The 15,807-nt window shown below is 43.2% G+C and overlaps 1 protein-coding gene across 1 annotated transcript in view; it reads right to left on the reverse strand.

Annotated features, from left to right (window-relative positions):
• Positions 1 to 2,397: 2,397 nt before the first annotated feature.
• Positions 2,398 to 15,807, reverse strand: part of LOC142443391 (adhesion G protein-coupled receptor E4-like) — a 46,205-nt gene continuing 32,795 nt past the window's right edge. The window contains exons 10-14 of the mRNA XM_075545007.1: positions 15,201 to 15,267; positions 8,789 to 8,880; positions 6,883 to 7,063; positions 4,028 to 4,123; positions 2,398 to 2,430 (exon numbers count right to left, since the gene is read on the reverse strand). Coding sequence (XP_075401122.1) covers positions 2,398 to 2,430; positions 4,028 to 4,123; positions 6,883 to 7,063; positions 8,789 to 8,880; positions 15,201 to 15,267 — 469 coding nt within the window. The remainder of the gene's footprint in view (positions 2,431 to 4,027; positions 4,124 to 6,882; positions 7,064 to 8,788; positions 8,881 to 15,200; positions 15,268 to 15,807) is intronic.

Raw genomic sequence — 15,807 nt, forward strand, 5'->3', positions numbered from 1 at the left:
GAGGAGACGCCACATGGACCTACTCTGATGCAGCCAAGGGTGCTGGAGAAGCCATGAGGAGACCCCTGCCAGTGCTGAGATGCTTACATGCTCACTGATTTGGCTTTCCTCCTGCATTTGGTGTCATTGCAGGTGTTTTGTTAGTTTGAGGAGGACTTTGTAGATCAGTGTCGGACATATGGGTTAGTGTTGGACTTAAGGCTTGGACTAGACTGGGTTGGGATGCTTAATGTACAATTACCCTTTATATAAAACTCTCTCTTATAAAATATGAGTGTTTATGCATTTTATTTCTCTACTCTACTTAGACTAACACATTAGGTAACATCATAAATGGAGAAAAGGTTGAAGTAGTCAAGGATTTTATCCTGCTTGATTCCACAATGCTGTTCATGGAAGCAGGAGTCAAGAGATAAAAAGATGCTACTTTAAGGACTAAGGTTCGCCTGACCTAAGCCAGAGTATTCTCCATTGCACCATATGCATGTGAAAGCTAGACATTGAATAAAGAAGACCAAAGAAGAATAGATACGTTTGAGTTGTGGTGCTGGAGGAGGCTGTTGAAAATACCATGGGCTGCTAAAAGGAAACATTGATCTGTCTTGGAAGAAATATGGCTAAAGTATTCCTTAGAGGCATAGATTGTGAGATTCTGTCTCACATACTTTGGGCATGCTGTCAGGGGACATCAGGCCCTGGAGAAAGACATTATGTTTAGCAAAGTAACAATGACAAAAGGAGAACGGTCTTCAAGGAGATGGGTTGGTGCTGGAGCAACAATGGGCTCCAGCATAGCAGCAATTGTAAGGTCAGTACAGAACCCAACAGCGTTTTGTTCTGTTGCGCATCAGGTTGCTGGGGGTTGGATAGCAACTTGATGGCCCCTAGTAACAGCCAAGAGAGCTGGGAGTAGGAGTTTTGCCCAGAAATAAGGCCAGGGCATGTATGTCACTTTTTCAGGCAACGACAGAGAGCAGGTTGATTGGAGCAACTCCACATTTATTCTGAAGTGTGAGGCAGAGGGAAACAGTGCCGCTTGTGACCTTCAAGAGGCTTTGAAAATCCAATGAAAATCAAGGCAGTATCTTAAACTATGTGACAGACACTGGGTTTGACAGTGATCACAGGATACAATTATGCTCTACAAAGTAGGTTTGCCATGATCATTAGGAAATTATCTATATCTACATTTCTCTAGAGACTATTAAACCACCACCCCCCGAATCCTATCCTCATGTGCCCTTTTAAATCCAAATTAGGGGATGTGCCCTTTTGAATCTAAATGAGGGGCCTTACCAGAAACAACCCTCCCCAAGTTTTCTGAGTTGGGGATACTTTGTGTCCGATCACTCATCTTAATGGTCTCGCTCAGCACCTTCCTGAGTTCGAATACTCCTAATGATTGAGCATAAAAGGAATTCTTACTACCAGGGAGGGGCTGTTACATTTTGGATCTTTAACAAACTAAAGGTTCAACTAGGTTATATTGCTAGTATTTTGGTAACCATCAGGGTAGCTCTTTCACCTCCTCCTTCAGGAGAAGGATATGACATTTGTGGCTAGTTGTCTTCAGGCACAACAGCCTCCTTTTTCATGAGATCAGAAGAACTGGATGGTGCTTGGCTAACGTTACTGGTTGCTTTCATCAAAGATGCTGTGTAAAAAAATCTTGATCGGAGGGGGGAAATGTGAAACAGAGTTTCAAAATCTCATGGAATCCAGACATTCTGAAACCATGGAGGCTGAACCTACTTCCCTGAGATCATTAAACCAAAAACATCACCCAAAGTCTTCTTAAAACCACAAGAGACTAGTTTATCTAGTAAAGAATGTCTACCTTGAGCATTGTGCTCTTTTAAGATTACATGGGGTCTAAAACTATACTGTGCTCCTTTATCTACGGGGGATCAAATTGAGAGCAACAACTCAAAGGGTCAGATCGGAGGCTTACGGGGCAATGAGCTCATGTTAATGGAGAAGAAACAATTCAGAAGATGGGGGATAGAATGATTTTGCAGCTTGAAGAATGTAATCAATATCACTGAGTTTTACACATAAAAAATGTTGAATTGGCATACATTTTGCTATGTAGACTTTAAGGATAACTTTTAAAAAAAGATACTGAAAAGATTAAGTGGAAAGTATCTCTTGAGCATTTAATGACTTGTGACCCACTACCGCATGCTGGCTCTGAGAATTCTCCACGTGTCTCATTCTTTGTAGAGAGAGAGAGGCTTTTAGCAGGGAATATGCACATGGTGGCATATGTCCCACCCATGTGTGACCACAAGGGGGCGCCATAGACGATCCTGCAGATCATTTCCGGTCCTTTTCCAAAGCGCAGGACAAGATGAGTTGGCGGCTCTGGTTGGACAGATGAGGGATCTTGTGTCTCCTTTAGGTACAAACTTTGCTAACTTCTCGTTCCTCCTAATTTAGGAAAACAATACAGAAAAAAGCTGAAGTGACATTCTCAAATCAAATCAAACCAGTTGCTGTACAGTCAACCATGGCTCTTGGTGACCCCACAGGGGTCAGGGTAGGACTCTGTCCTCACAGGGGTGCCAATGACTGGGTTTCCAGAAGTAAGTCACCAGGTCTTTCTTCCAAGGTGCCTCCTGAGGGGCTTGAAACGTCAACTTTTGGGATAGCCACTGAGTGCATTAACTGTTCATACTATCCAACAACAGCTCCAAGGAGAAATGAACACCTCAGAAATGAACTACTTCTAGGCCTGGTGACCCTGTCAGGTAACCATTGGACTGTTAACTGGACAGCCATTCAAACCCAGCAGCCACTGTGAGGGAGTGGCTATCCGATCCTGTACAGCTTGATAGCCTTGGAAACCCTATGCAGGACTGCTATGAGTTAGAATGGACTTTATGGCTATGTGTTTAATTTTTTTGCGGGGGGGTTTGGGGTAGGTGGGGTAGCATAACCATGGGATAAGGATGAGGATTTCTACTCCCATAAAGTGCTATATTCTCAGAAACCCACAAGGGCAATTCTTCCCTGTCCTATAAGGTCACTGTGAGTCAGCATCAGCTCAATGGGAGCGAGTCAGTTTGAACATGCCTAGAATGGTAAATTAGAATTTCTGTAAGGTTCAACATTCAGCAACTGTGCTCCACCATCTAGTTCTACAGTCTCTACCCAGAAAAACAACAGTGGTAATAGTTCTTTCTTATATTGTGCTAGCATTTTATCTTTTAATAATGACACTACTTGAACATTCTAAGCACTCACATGACTTCCTTCAACCCCCAAGTGAGGTAACCTCAAAAACAGGACAGGGTAGAACTGCTCTTGTGGGTTTCTGAGACTGTTACTCTCCATGAGAGCAGAGAGCCTCATCTTTCTAGGTGAGAAAGCTATTACTAATCATTCCCATTTTACAGATGAGGAAATGCAACCAGAATGTGTTGGCTCTGGGATTCCAACCCACCCTTTAGGTTAACACTACAGGGATGTTGGCTGGGAAGATCAATCCATGTGGTAAGATTCTTTCCACAGCACCGAAAGCATTGCTTGAAACATCCCAGAGACTCGATATATGTTACACAAATGATGACCTGTAACTATCCTTTGAATATTTGTGGAGAGGATGCCCAAAGGGATGAAAGGGGGTGGGGAGGTAAGGAAAGAAGAAGAAAGCAAAAAGAGGGGAAAGGAGAGAGGGGAGAAGAGATATGATAGAGAGAGAGAGAGACAGAGAGAGAGAGAGAGAGAGAGAGAGAGAGAGAGAGAGAGAGAGAGAGAGAGAGAGAAGGAGGAAAAACAGAGGGAGGAAGAAAGAGTAAGATGACAGGGAAGGAGAGAGGGAGGAGAGAAGAGGAGCTTTTCTGGGTGTACCCCGGCCCCCGCCCACCCTCCCCAAATCAGAAACCTCCTCTGCCTTATTAAAGGCACCAAATGCGATTTCTATTTTCTTTCTAATCAAGGACCTGGGGGCTTCTGGTGGCGCCTGCTGTTTGGCTCAGACAAGTCCAAGGCATTGCAGGAGGGGGCGCAGGGGGAGTGGTCTTACCAGCTTGGTGTGGGTGGTAGATTGAGATAGCTCAGTGCTTTCCATTTCAACCCCTTTCCGCATCCTTTTAAACCACCTCTTGTATTCCATTCGCACCTGGAAGTGGGAAGAATAATAAGACTGCATCACACCCAGAGCTTTGCAGGAGAAACTACGGTGCCAAGCCCCACTCCCTACTGCTCTTTCGGGGATTTTCTGTCTGATCATGGCCCTGCTCATATGGGTTCCTTTTACTCCAGTTAAACTTCCTAGCTAGACAAAAGGTGCTGACTTTAAGCCAGGCACCAGAAAGGCTCTCTATGAAGATGATGAAGATGCAGATGATGAAGATGAGGATGGAGATAATGAGGATGTGGTGAGGATGAAGGGGATGATACCTTGTTGAAGATGTTGATGGCGATGATCAAGGAGATGACTGGTGGTGATGGTGATGATGATGATGATGATGATGATGATGATGATGATAGTGGTGATGGTGATGGTGATGACGACGACAAAGGCTGCCATTCATTAAACACTTGGGTAAGCACAGGGCTGCTAACTGCAAGGTCAGGGGTTGAAACCCACCAGCTGCTCCATGGGAGAAAGTCGAGACGGACTGCTTTCATAAAGATCTACAGCTTCAGAAACTCTATACAGAGCAGCTGAGTTGGAATCAACGCAATGGCAGTAGGATTGGTTTTGGAAGTCCTGGGAGGGCAAAGGTCCCACACTTGACTGCTCACCCAAGGATGGTGGTTCCAGTGCACCCAGCAGCCACACAGGAGAACGGCCCTTAATCTTCTTCCATGAAGATTAAACTCAGCAACTCACTGCCATCGAGCTGGTTCTGACTCACAGCAAGTGACTCTACAGGACAGAGTGGAACTGCCTCTGTGGGTTTCTGAGATGGCAAATCTTTACGGGAATAAGAAATCTCATTTCCCTCCGTTTGGAATGGCTGGTCATTTCAAACCCTGAGGTTAGCAGCCCACCCCATCACCCATGTCAGGCCAGGGCGCCAAGAAGATTACAGCCTAGGGAACTTATAGGGCCATTCTGCATGGTCACATGGAGTTTCCATGGTCAAAATGGACTCAATGGTATCCAGCAGACATAACAACCTCTGTTCCAGGCACTTCACATGCACTTGACCATGGGAAGCTTAGTTCATTCTTCTGGCAGGCCAAGATATTCCATATATACTGTAACATAAGCCAACCAAATATCAGCCAAAGCACCTAATGTTACCACAAAACTGCATTAAAAATGTGCTGAAAAAAACTGGGCTTGCACGAGTAGATACAGTACTTAATATTATTTTTGTCAAATGCCATAATTCAAAGATATCAATATTCATTGGTCTTACTCATTTGCCGGCTTCACATTTGTGCTTTTTAGCACTTTAAAGAGGTCTCTTGCAGATTTGTCCCAATGTGCAGTATCGTTTGATTTATTGACACTACTTCCATGGATGTTGACTAGAGATTAAAGTAAAATGAAAACTGGGACAATATCATTATTTTCTTCATGCATCTTGAGGTTGCTTAGCCCAGTTGTCAGGAAGTTTGTTACGCACAGGTTCCTCGTGAGCACCACTGAAGTGTTCTGGGATCCCGTCTTTACAATGTTACCACCCATAATTTATTATGCGTCCAACAGTCGAATGTTTTTGACTGTTGATAGTTGAGGTCTATTGTTAGTTCGACTGTTACTAGTTTGACTGTTTACTGCTAGTTTGACTGTTGATCGTTGAGCTCTGTCTGCTGACCCTTATGAATGTTTTCCAATCGGGTCTGATGAGGTGCCAAACCCTGAGTTCCCTGAGTCAGAAGTTTGTTTTCAGGATTCCTTGGGGGACTTTGTTTCTTTTCTCTTCTTGCTGCCCTGTTACACTCCATTTGCATTTCGCCCCACTGTGCGGGGAGCAGACCGGGCACACTTTCCACAGTGTCTCCAGTGCTGTCTTCAATAGCACTATGGGTCAGTGAAAGAACAAGCATCTAGCAGGGAAGCACATAAGTCCACATAAAAGAAGCACACCAGCCTGTGTGTGATCATGAGGTGTCGCTGGGATCAGGAATCAGGCATCAAAAGATCCACAAACAAACAATTATATCAATGTGAAAGAGGGGGGTTGGAGTGGAAATGCAAGGCTCATCTATAGACAATTGGACATCCTCCCAAAGAAGGGTTACAAGGAAGGGACAATTCAACCAGGGTACAGTATAGCACTGATTACACACATCATCCCTCTAGTTCCTGAATGCTTCCCCCCTCCACTACCATGACCCAGTTATACCTTACAAATTCAGCTAGACTGGAGTACACACATTGGTACAGATAAGAGCTTTCAACACATGGAATTCAGGACAGATAAAACCCGTAGGAAAAGTAGTGTGAGTAGCGATATCATGAGGGTAGGGGGATGGTGTGTGCATGTGGAGCAGAGGCCAAAAGGGGAACCCTATCATAAGGTTGGACCTAAAGCTGACCCCCTTCCCCACCAGGGGGACGAGTGACAGAATTGTGGGTGAAGGGAGCCAATGAACTGAGTAATACATGAAATAACAATAATAATATATAATTGATCAAGGATTCACAAGGGTGGGAGGGTGGGGGAGAGAGAGAAAAAAAGAGGAGCTGATACCAAGGGCTCAAGTAGAAAGAAAATGTTTTGGAAATGTTGATGCCAACATTATGTACAAGTGTGCTTAATACAATTGAATGATGGATTGTTATAAGATTTGTAAAAGCTCCCAAATAAAATGATCAATAAAAAAAGAAAGGAAGGGCCAAGAGAGGGTGGGGATGTGAATGGCCTTTCAGTAAGATTTGAGAGGCTAGTTAGCAAGAGGGGAGATAGGTAGACTTACCTGGAGATTGAGGAGACAGTGCACCACAAAGATGCAAACCCCCTGCAGGACATTGATGATGGTGAACATGTATGCGATAACTAATCCCGCCGTCTTCCCTACTGCTTCCACCATAAGGAAACCAAGACCCCAGGAACAGCCCAGGATAAATAGCTGAGCAACGGCTTTAAATGTCATGGTTCTGGGGATAGAAAGAAGAAGACTAATCACCGCTTATCCAGCACTGAGTTTCTGTGATGCAAACAGTTACGTCCTCTGCTATGAACCAAAAGGTTGGTGGTTTGAACCCACTCAAAGGTGCCTCAGAAGAAAGGCTGGGCAATCTACTGCAGAAAGGTCAGGCCATTGAAAACCCAGCGGAGTGCAGTTGTACGCCGACACACACACACAGGAGTCCTCGTGAACTGGGAGCCAGTGGATAGGAACTCTTTGTTTCCTTTTGTGTAACATAGGTCACTCATTATAATAAATGCATTCTATTTACAATATAGTCTTTTATTTGATTACATGTGACATAAAAAAATCAATATTACCTTATATTAAAGGTCAATATCAGAAATATTTATATTTTATTATTTTAATATTTTATTTACTTTTAGATATTATTTTATTAGTGTAACAAGATTTAAATGCAATCTATTTGAAGTGTAATACACCTATATTGCAAAAAATTATGTACGTGGCTGTTGTGATTGTCGATTGCCGCCAAATTCATTCGAACACGTGGCCGCCCTGAGTGAGCTGAGTAGAACTTCCCCACGGGGATTCCAAAGCTGGGACCATTCAGAAACCAGTCTGCCTTCCAAAGGGCTTTTGGGTGGGTGTTAACTGCCAACCTTTTGGTTAGTAACTGTGCGCTTAACTGTGTGCACCACTTGGGGACTCCCCGCATTACATATAACCCATTTCATCATGCTAATTCCAACACATTGTTTGTTGCCATTCTTTCTCTTCAGTTCGGTTGACATATTACATCCCATACCAGATATTTCAATGGTTTCAACAGTTAAAAAAGAATTATGCAAAAAAATAAAATAAAATAAAAAGAATTACACAATCATCACCCCAATCTGTCTTGGAATCTTTTCTTCATTCTTGTATGCAGTGTTATGAGTTCCCCATCTCTCCCTTAGCCCCCACCCACAATCTCAAGAGACTATTACTATTAATCTACTTACTGTTTCTAAAGATTTACCTATTCTGGATTTCATGTAAAGAAAAGTATACACCTTCTCCCTAAACAATAATTACAAAACACAACACAGGAAAAGCCTCAATCCAAAAGAGAGGAGAAAATCATGAAGACTAAAGCAATTTAAGATAGGTCAAAAGGAAGACCCAGTATAAGGTGTTAAGTGTCATCTAACTACCTTAACCGTAATCAGCTTTCCAATACACCCCATCTCATAGCAAAGCTGCTCACGCCCCTGGTCAGAAGGGATTCTCCAGAGCTTAACCCAGGTGGTGGGGCTGCCCATGGATTTTGCCACAGTTATCCACAGCCTTCTGCAAACCAGATATTCAGAATGTAATCATTATTTTTAATAGTTTGGGTCTGCACCAAAGAGAGCTGAGTGGCTACACCCAAGGAGAATGGAGTCAAGAAGTAGTGGGCTCTTGGGGAAATGGATCACGTTGATGCACTGATTTCCTGGAGGACCTTGCCGTACACAGGAGACATTGAGTGAGTGTTTGCTGCACAAGCAACTTAAGGAGGGCAGCATGTCACCTGGAGATCCTAGTGTTTCCTTCCTCTGCAGGTTCCCATGACATACTCTTCCTCCAGTCCCAGGAAAGCCTATGTCGCCTATTTCTGGTGGCTTTTTCTTCCCCGGACAGAATGATCCTTCAGAAACACAGCTTAAAGATAACTCAGTGGGTCCTACTGAGTCCACTGTTTCCTTACCTGGTATTCTGAATGGTGGAAACGTCTTTATTGAGGGAAGAAATTTTGCTTCTTAAAATCCACAGAATTATGACGTAGAACACCGAATTGACCTGGGGAAATAGTATGAAAAACGAATACCCATTGAAATGTTTCAGAAAGCCGATAAAACACTGGAAGTATTCACTCATCTATGCCAGGAAGAACGATATCATTGATATTGCACAAGTAAAGTGTTGCACAAGTAAAGTGTTGCTTAAGATCATCCAACAATGATTGCCGCAGTACGTTGACAGGGAGCTGCCAGATATTCGGGCTGGATTCAGAAGAGGACGTGGAACAGGGGTCATCATTGCTGATGCCAGATGGACCTTGACTCAAAGCAGAGGATGCCAGAAAGAGGTTTACTTGTGTTTCATTAACTATACAAAGACACTTGACCATTTGAGCCATAGCAAACGATGGCTAGCATTGAGAAGAACAGGAATTCCAGAACACGTCATTGTGCTCTTTCAGAATTTGTACGTGGATCAAATGGCAGTTGTGCAAACAGAGCAAGGGAAAGCTGCATGACTTAAAATCAGGAAAGGTGTGCTTTAGGGTTGTATCCTCCCACCATACTTGTTTAATTGGTATGCCAAGCAAATCACCAGAGAAGCTGGATTATGCGAAGAAGATTGTAGCATCACGATTGGAGGAAGGTTTATGAACAACCTGGAATATGCAGATGACAAACCTGGCTTCCTGTGAGTGAAGAGGCTTTGAAGCACTTGCCGATCAAAGTCAAGGATTGTAGCCTTCAGCATGGATTACACCTCTATGTAAGGAAGACCCAAACCTCACAATTTGACCAGTAGGTAACATCATGATAAATGGAGAAAAGTTGAAGTTGTCAAGATTTTCGTCTTGCTTGGATTCACAATCAATGCTCATGGAAGCAGCCATCAAGAGATCAAAAGACATACTGCATTAAGTATATCTGCTGCACGAGAAATTTAGAGTACTGAAGAGCAAGGATGTTACTTTGCGGACTAAGGCGTGCCTGGCCCAAGCCATGGTATTCTCCACTGCCTCATGTGCATGTGAAGGTTGGACATTGAATAAGGAAGACTGAAGAAGAATAGATGCATTAGAGTTGTGGTGCTGGAGAAGAATACTGAAAGTACCATGGACTGTTAAAAGGACACACCTATCTGTCTTGGAAGAAGTACGGTAAGAGTGTTCCTTAGAGGCAAGGATGGCGAGACTTTGTCTTACATACTTTGGGCACATTGTCAGGAGAGACCAGTCCGTGGAGAAGGACATTGTGTTTGGTAAAGTGGATGGGCAGTGAAAAAGAGGAAGGCTCTCAACAAGATGGATGGACACAGTGGCTGCAGCAATGGGCTTCAGCACAGGACGAATGGTAAGGATGGCAAATGTAAGTGTTTGTTATGGATCAGAGAAAACTCAACGGCAGCTAATAACAACAATAACAGTATGAAAAATGGACTTAGCATTTTTTTGAGGCCATTACTTGCCCCCTAACTTGACATGATCACCACCTGTCAGCAGAATGTTCTATTTGGTGGCTTCCATGTAACTGTGATGCTAGAAGGTAAGCTGATGGTGTTTCAGCATTACTCAGGGTGGGCACATTTCAGGGGAGACCTCTTTCCCGATTAAAACAGACTTGGAAGAAGTGTCTGGTGATTGAGTTCTGAAATCTATCCAGTGAAAAAGCCTATGGATCAAACTAGAACACTGTTCATATAACGTTAGCAAGGTAGACCCCTAGGTTCCAAGGACCTCAAAATACACAGTAGCTACAACAATGGACTTCAGCATCCTAAAGACTAGGCACATGGCAGCGTTTGACAATGAACTGACAGGTGAAAGATGAGAGAAGTCAAGGTGATGCCTTGGTTACTAAACTAAGGGCTCAGGAGAAAGAAGCTTCATTGACTGAGCTGAGGAAGGAGCAACTTGGAAGAATAGTTCAAACTAACTATTGGCTTCTGGATACACTAAGATGCCTAGGAATGAGTCCATCTTCCGTGTCACGTTGTTAGCTGCTGCTGAGTTGGCTCACCCCTCATGGTGACCATGTGCCCATTAGGATGAAACTGCCCAGTCCTGTCTCAATTCCCATCCTAGGATGTAGGTTGTAAAGTAGTGATCCATTGTGTTTTGTTGGCAATTCCCAGAAATGCTCATCAGGACTTATTTCTTAGGTTGTCTTAGACTGGAAATTCTGCTGAAATCTGCTCAGCATCGTGTCAACATAGAAGCCTTTACTGACAGGTGGGCAGCGGCTGCCCATGAGCTGCATTGGGTGGGAATGTAACCCTGGCTGCCTGTATGGATAAGAATTCTACCACCGAGCCACCAATATAGTACCCCCATTTCATGTCATGTGGTCAGGTTGGATTGTCAGCGTGGAGTTGAGAAGAGCTGTCCAGGTTGGGTATATACATTTGAGAGTTGTCAGGATACATAATCATTGAAAGCCATCGAGTGGAGGAGACCACCAGGGGAACGAGAGTAGGAGAGACAAGATGAGGTTTATGAGTCAGCTTTGATCTCTTCAATATGGACAGGAAGACTCTATAAGGTGGCCCAGCAGTCATCAACCATGTAAGGCCCATGGGTCAAATCCAAATCCATTCTATTGCTTGACTTTTTAAACCCAAAATAAAAGTTTAATTGGAATACATCACACCCACTCATGTACGTGATGTCTGTGACTGCTTGCGTATTGACGGGGCCACTGGACACCTCCAGTCACGATGAGTCAAAATCGACTCAGTTGCAGCGAGTTTACCTGAAATCTAAAGCCTTGGATGTGTCAAGAGTTTTTGTTCACCTATTAACCGGAAGGTTTGGAAATTTAAACCTAAGAAAAGGCCTGCTGAGCTACTTATGGTAAAGATCCCAGTGGAGTTCCACTTGGTAACCAATGGGATTTCCGTGAATCAGAATCTTTCAATATTGCAACTTGAGGCTTGAATTTTTTTCTTGAGTTCTTCTAGGCTAAGATCTGCTGAGTGTGTTCTTCCTTTTTAGTTTTCTAACGCTGTCCTTGTATTTTTCACGATAATATTTCACTTTGCCTCTTGTGCTGTGCTTTGAAACTTTCTGTTCAGCGCCATCATTGCTTCCATTTGTTCTAGCCACTCTATGATTAAGAGCAAGTTTCAGAGTCTCTTCTGACAACTCCTTCGATATTTTGTTTCTATCTTTCAATTTTTAAAAATGATCTTTTGCTTTCATCATGTGTAATGTTCTTGATGTCATCCCACAGCTCACCATGTCTTCTGTCATTAGCATTCAGTGCAGCAAATCTGTCCTTCAGATGTCCTTGAAATTCAGGTGGGATCGACTCAGGGTCATATTTTGTCCCTCATGGATTTGTTGTAATTTTCTGCACCTTCAAACTGAACTTGCATATGAACAATTCAGTTTGAAGTCTGTTCCACAATCCGATCCTGGCTTAGCGTTAGCTGCTAATATTAAGCTTCTCCATAGTTTCTTCCACATATTTAGCGAATTTGATTTCTGTGTATCCCATCTGGAGAAGTCGACATGTCCAGGAGTCCTTAAAGTCTTTAGTCTTGCAAAAGTCTATCATGCCATCTATGGCTTTATTTCTATCACCAAGGTCATGTTTAGTTTTTAAAAAATCATTTTATTGGGGGCTCATACAGCTCTTATCACAATCCATACATCCATTCATTGTGTCAAGCATATTTGGACATTTGTTGCTATCATTTTCTTTCTACTTGAGCCCTTGATATCAGCTCCTTATTTTTTCCTCTCCCTCTCCCCCCTCCCTCAAAACCCTTGATAATTTATAAATTATTATTATTTTTCGTGTCTTACTCTGTCCGATGTCTCCCTTCACCCACTTTTCTGTGGTCTGTCCCCTAGGGAGGGGGTTATATGTCAATCATTGTGATTGACTCCCCCTGTCTCTCCCTACCTTCCCCTTCCCCTTCCCCTTTTGGTATTGCTATTCTCAATGTTGGTCCTGAGGGGTTTATCTGTTCTGGATTCCCTGTGTTTCCAGCTCTTGTCTGTAGTCGTGAACATGCTCTGGTCTAGCTGGATTTGTAAGGCAGAATTGGGATCATGATAGTGGGGGTGAGAAACCATTAAAGAACTAGAGGAAGGTGCATGTTTCAACAGTGTTATACTGCACCCTGACTGGCTCATCTCTTCCCTGTGACCCTTCTGTAAGGGGAAGTCCAATTGTTTAAAGATGGGCATTGGGTCTCCACTCTGCACTCCCGCTCATCCACATTGATATTATTTTTTGTTCTGGGTCTTCGACACCTCATGATCATACAGGCTGTCGTGCTTCTTCCATGCGGACTTTGTTGCTTCTCAACTAGATGGTCCCTTGTTTATCTGCAAGGCTTCAAGACCCCAGACACTGTCTCTTTTGATAGCTGGCACCGTCAGCTTTCTTCACCACATATGCTATGCACCCATTTTGTCTTCAGCAATCATGTTGGGAAGATGAGCATCATGGAATGCCAGGTTATTAGAACAGAGTGTTCATGTGTTGAGGGAGTACTTGAGTAGAAGCCCAATGTCCATCTGATACCTTTTCCTATAGTTATACATGAATATATTTATATATGTACATGCCTGTATTTAGACCTCTATAAATGTCTTTGCCTCCTAGTTCTTTCCTCTATTTCCTTTTACTTTCCTCTTGTCCCATTATCATGTTCGGACTTCATTCAGGTTGCAGTGATTCCTCTCCGTTACATTGCCTTTGATCAAGCCTTACCAGGTATCCTACACCCTCCTTGCCATTGATTTTAGTTCACTTGTTGCTCCCTTGTCCCTGGGTTTGTTAACACTTACTTCCTTTCCCCCAACTTCCCCTCTCCTATGCCCCCCTCTGGAACCATCGGTCCTGCTGTTTTCTCCTCCAGATTGTTTATCCCACCTATCTTAACTTGATAAACATGCAGAGACAATAATAAGTCCCCAAACAAGGCAGAGCAAGACAAAACAACAAAAGAGAACAACAACAACAACAAAAAAAACCCAAGCAACAACAAAAAAACCAATGGCATAAAAAAGAAAAGCCTATATAGTTTTAGGTCTGTTTGTTGACCTTTAGGAGTGTTTCCTGGTCGAGTCTGATGGGGTGCCATGTCCTGGCCTCAAAGTATATTTTTGGTATTCCTTGGGGACTTCCTTTCTTTGCTCCTCTTGCTCTCTGTTGCACACACTTAGTGTTTCGCCCCAATGTGTTAGGGTCAGATAGAGCACAATTCCAAAACGTTGTCTCCAGTGTTGTCCCCCATAGTGCTATGGGTCAGTGAAGGATCTTGTGCTATGTCTCGTGGTGGGGCCAACCTTATGGTCCTCTCTGTGCATTGGATGCTCTGCGTAGGAATATCGTCCTCAGGGCTTGGTGGAAGACCATGTTTTTTAATGACTATTTCTCCTTCTTTGCTTCCAACGTTTGCATTAAAATCGCCAGCAATTATCAATGCATCTTGCTGATTGCATGTCTACTCAATTTATGACTGAATATACTAGAATTCTTCAACTTCTTAATCACTAGCTTTAGTATTTGGTGCATGAATTTGAATAAAAATATTGATTGGATTTCTATGTAGGCGGATAGATATAATCCCATAACAGATGGCAATGCACTTTAAGATAGATCTTGAATCATCTATTTTGAAGATGAATGCAAAGCCATTCCTCTTGATGGTTTTGCATGGCAAACCATATGATTTTTTCTCATTTAAAATGGCCAATGCCAATCTATGTCAGCTCACTAATGGCTAGAATGTTGATTTGTATGTGTTCCATTTTATTTTTGACTTCAAATTTTCCTAGATTCACTCTTCCTACATTCCAAGTTCTGATTATTGATTGATTCTCGCAGCTGTTTCTTCTCATTCTTAGTCGTGCCTCATCATCAAATGAAGGGCTGAGAGGTTCTGCTCCCGTAGGTTTCACTGCATCCACAACGTCACGGTCAATTCTACTTGAGAAGACAATTCTTCTTCAGTCATATTTCGAGTGCTTTCTGACCTGAGGGGCTTTTCTTCTGGTGCCATTTCCGACAGTGTTCTGCTTCTTTTCCTGAAATTTTCAGTATAAGACAGTGCTTGGATCCTGTCCATAAAGTTTTCAGTGGCTAGCACCTGAGAAGTAGACAGCCTATTATTTCTTCATAGTCTGTTCTTAGTCTGGAAGCTCTGTGGAAACCCTCCTGTGCACTTTGGCTGACCCTGCTGGCATTTGAAATACTGGTGTCCATACTGCAACATGCACGCCACCACAGTACAACACATTGGCAGAGAAGCAGTGGGTGGAACTGCTGGGTGGCTGTTAACAACCCTCTGCTTTACTCCTTGTGTCTCTGATGCTCTTTAATGTGACCCTAGCACACCAATCAGCACCTGCCCCAGTTACTTACCACAATAATGATAGCCACTGGTCCCATGAAGCTCCAGATGAAGCCTTTCTTAAGATTCAGCCAGCAACTGTTGAGAGAGGAAACACACAACTTTAACTGTGTGCTCTTCAATGGGAGGTGACGAGTTGATGCTGAGTAGAATGGATGAATAAGTTGAGCGACTGCTGCCGACTGCACCAATGTGCCTGGTTGGCATGGGAGTTAAATGGATCACAGAACATTGCAATTAGGTACTCTCAAGTTGGCTCTTCCTTATAGTGACCCCATCTATACCAGAATGAAGACCTGTGTGCCACTGTGTCAATCCGGGTAGACTAGAGAAACGAATCCAGGGAGACTCTTCTATATATGAGAATGAGCTTTATATACAAGAGCAAGTGAATATTTGGGAAACATTCCAGCCCCGTCCAGATCAAATGCATAAGTCTGACATTAGCTCATATATCTGATACCAATATGCCAAGCTGCTAATGGAGAGGCAAAGCCCTCTGGAGACTTAAGAAACACATGCAATGACACTGAATGCAGGAATACCACAGGTCAGTGATAGGAAGTCTTATGGATCCAGTGGCATTGTAAGCATCTCAGTGCTGGCAGGGATCACCAC

The sequence above is a fragment of the Tenrec ecaudatus genome, chromosome 1 (assembly GCF_050624435.1).
Source record: "Tenrec ecaudatus isolate mTenEca1 chromosome 1, mTenEca1.hap1, whole genome shotgun sequence".
Taxonomy (NCBI): domain Eukaryota; kingdom Metazoa; phylum Chordata; class Mammalia; order Afrosoricida; family Tenrecidae; genus Tenrec; species Tenrec ecaudatus.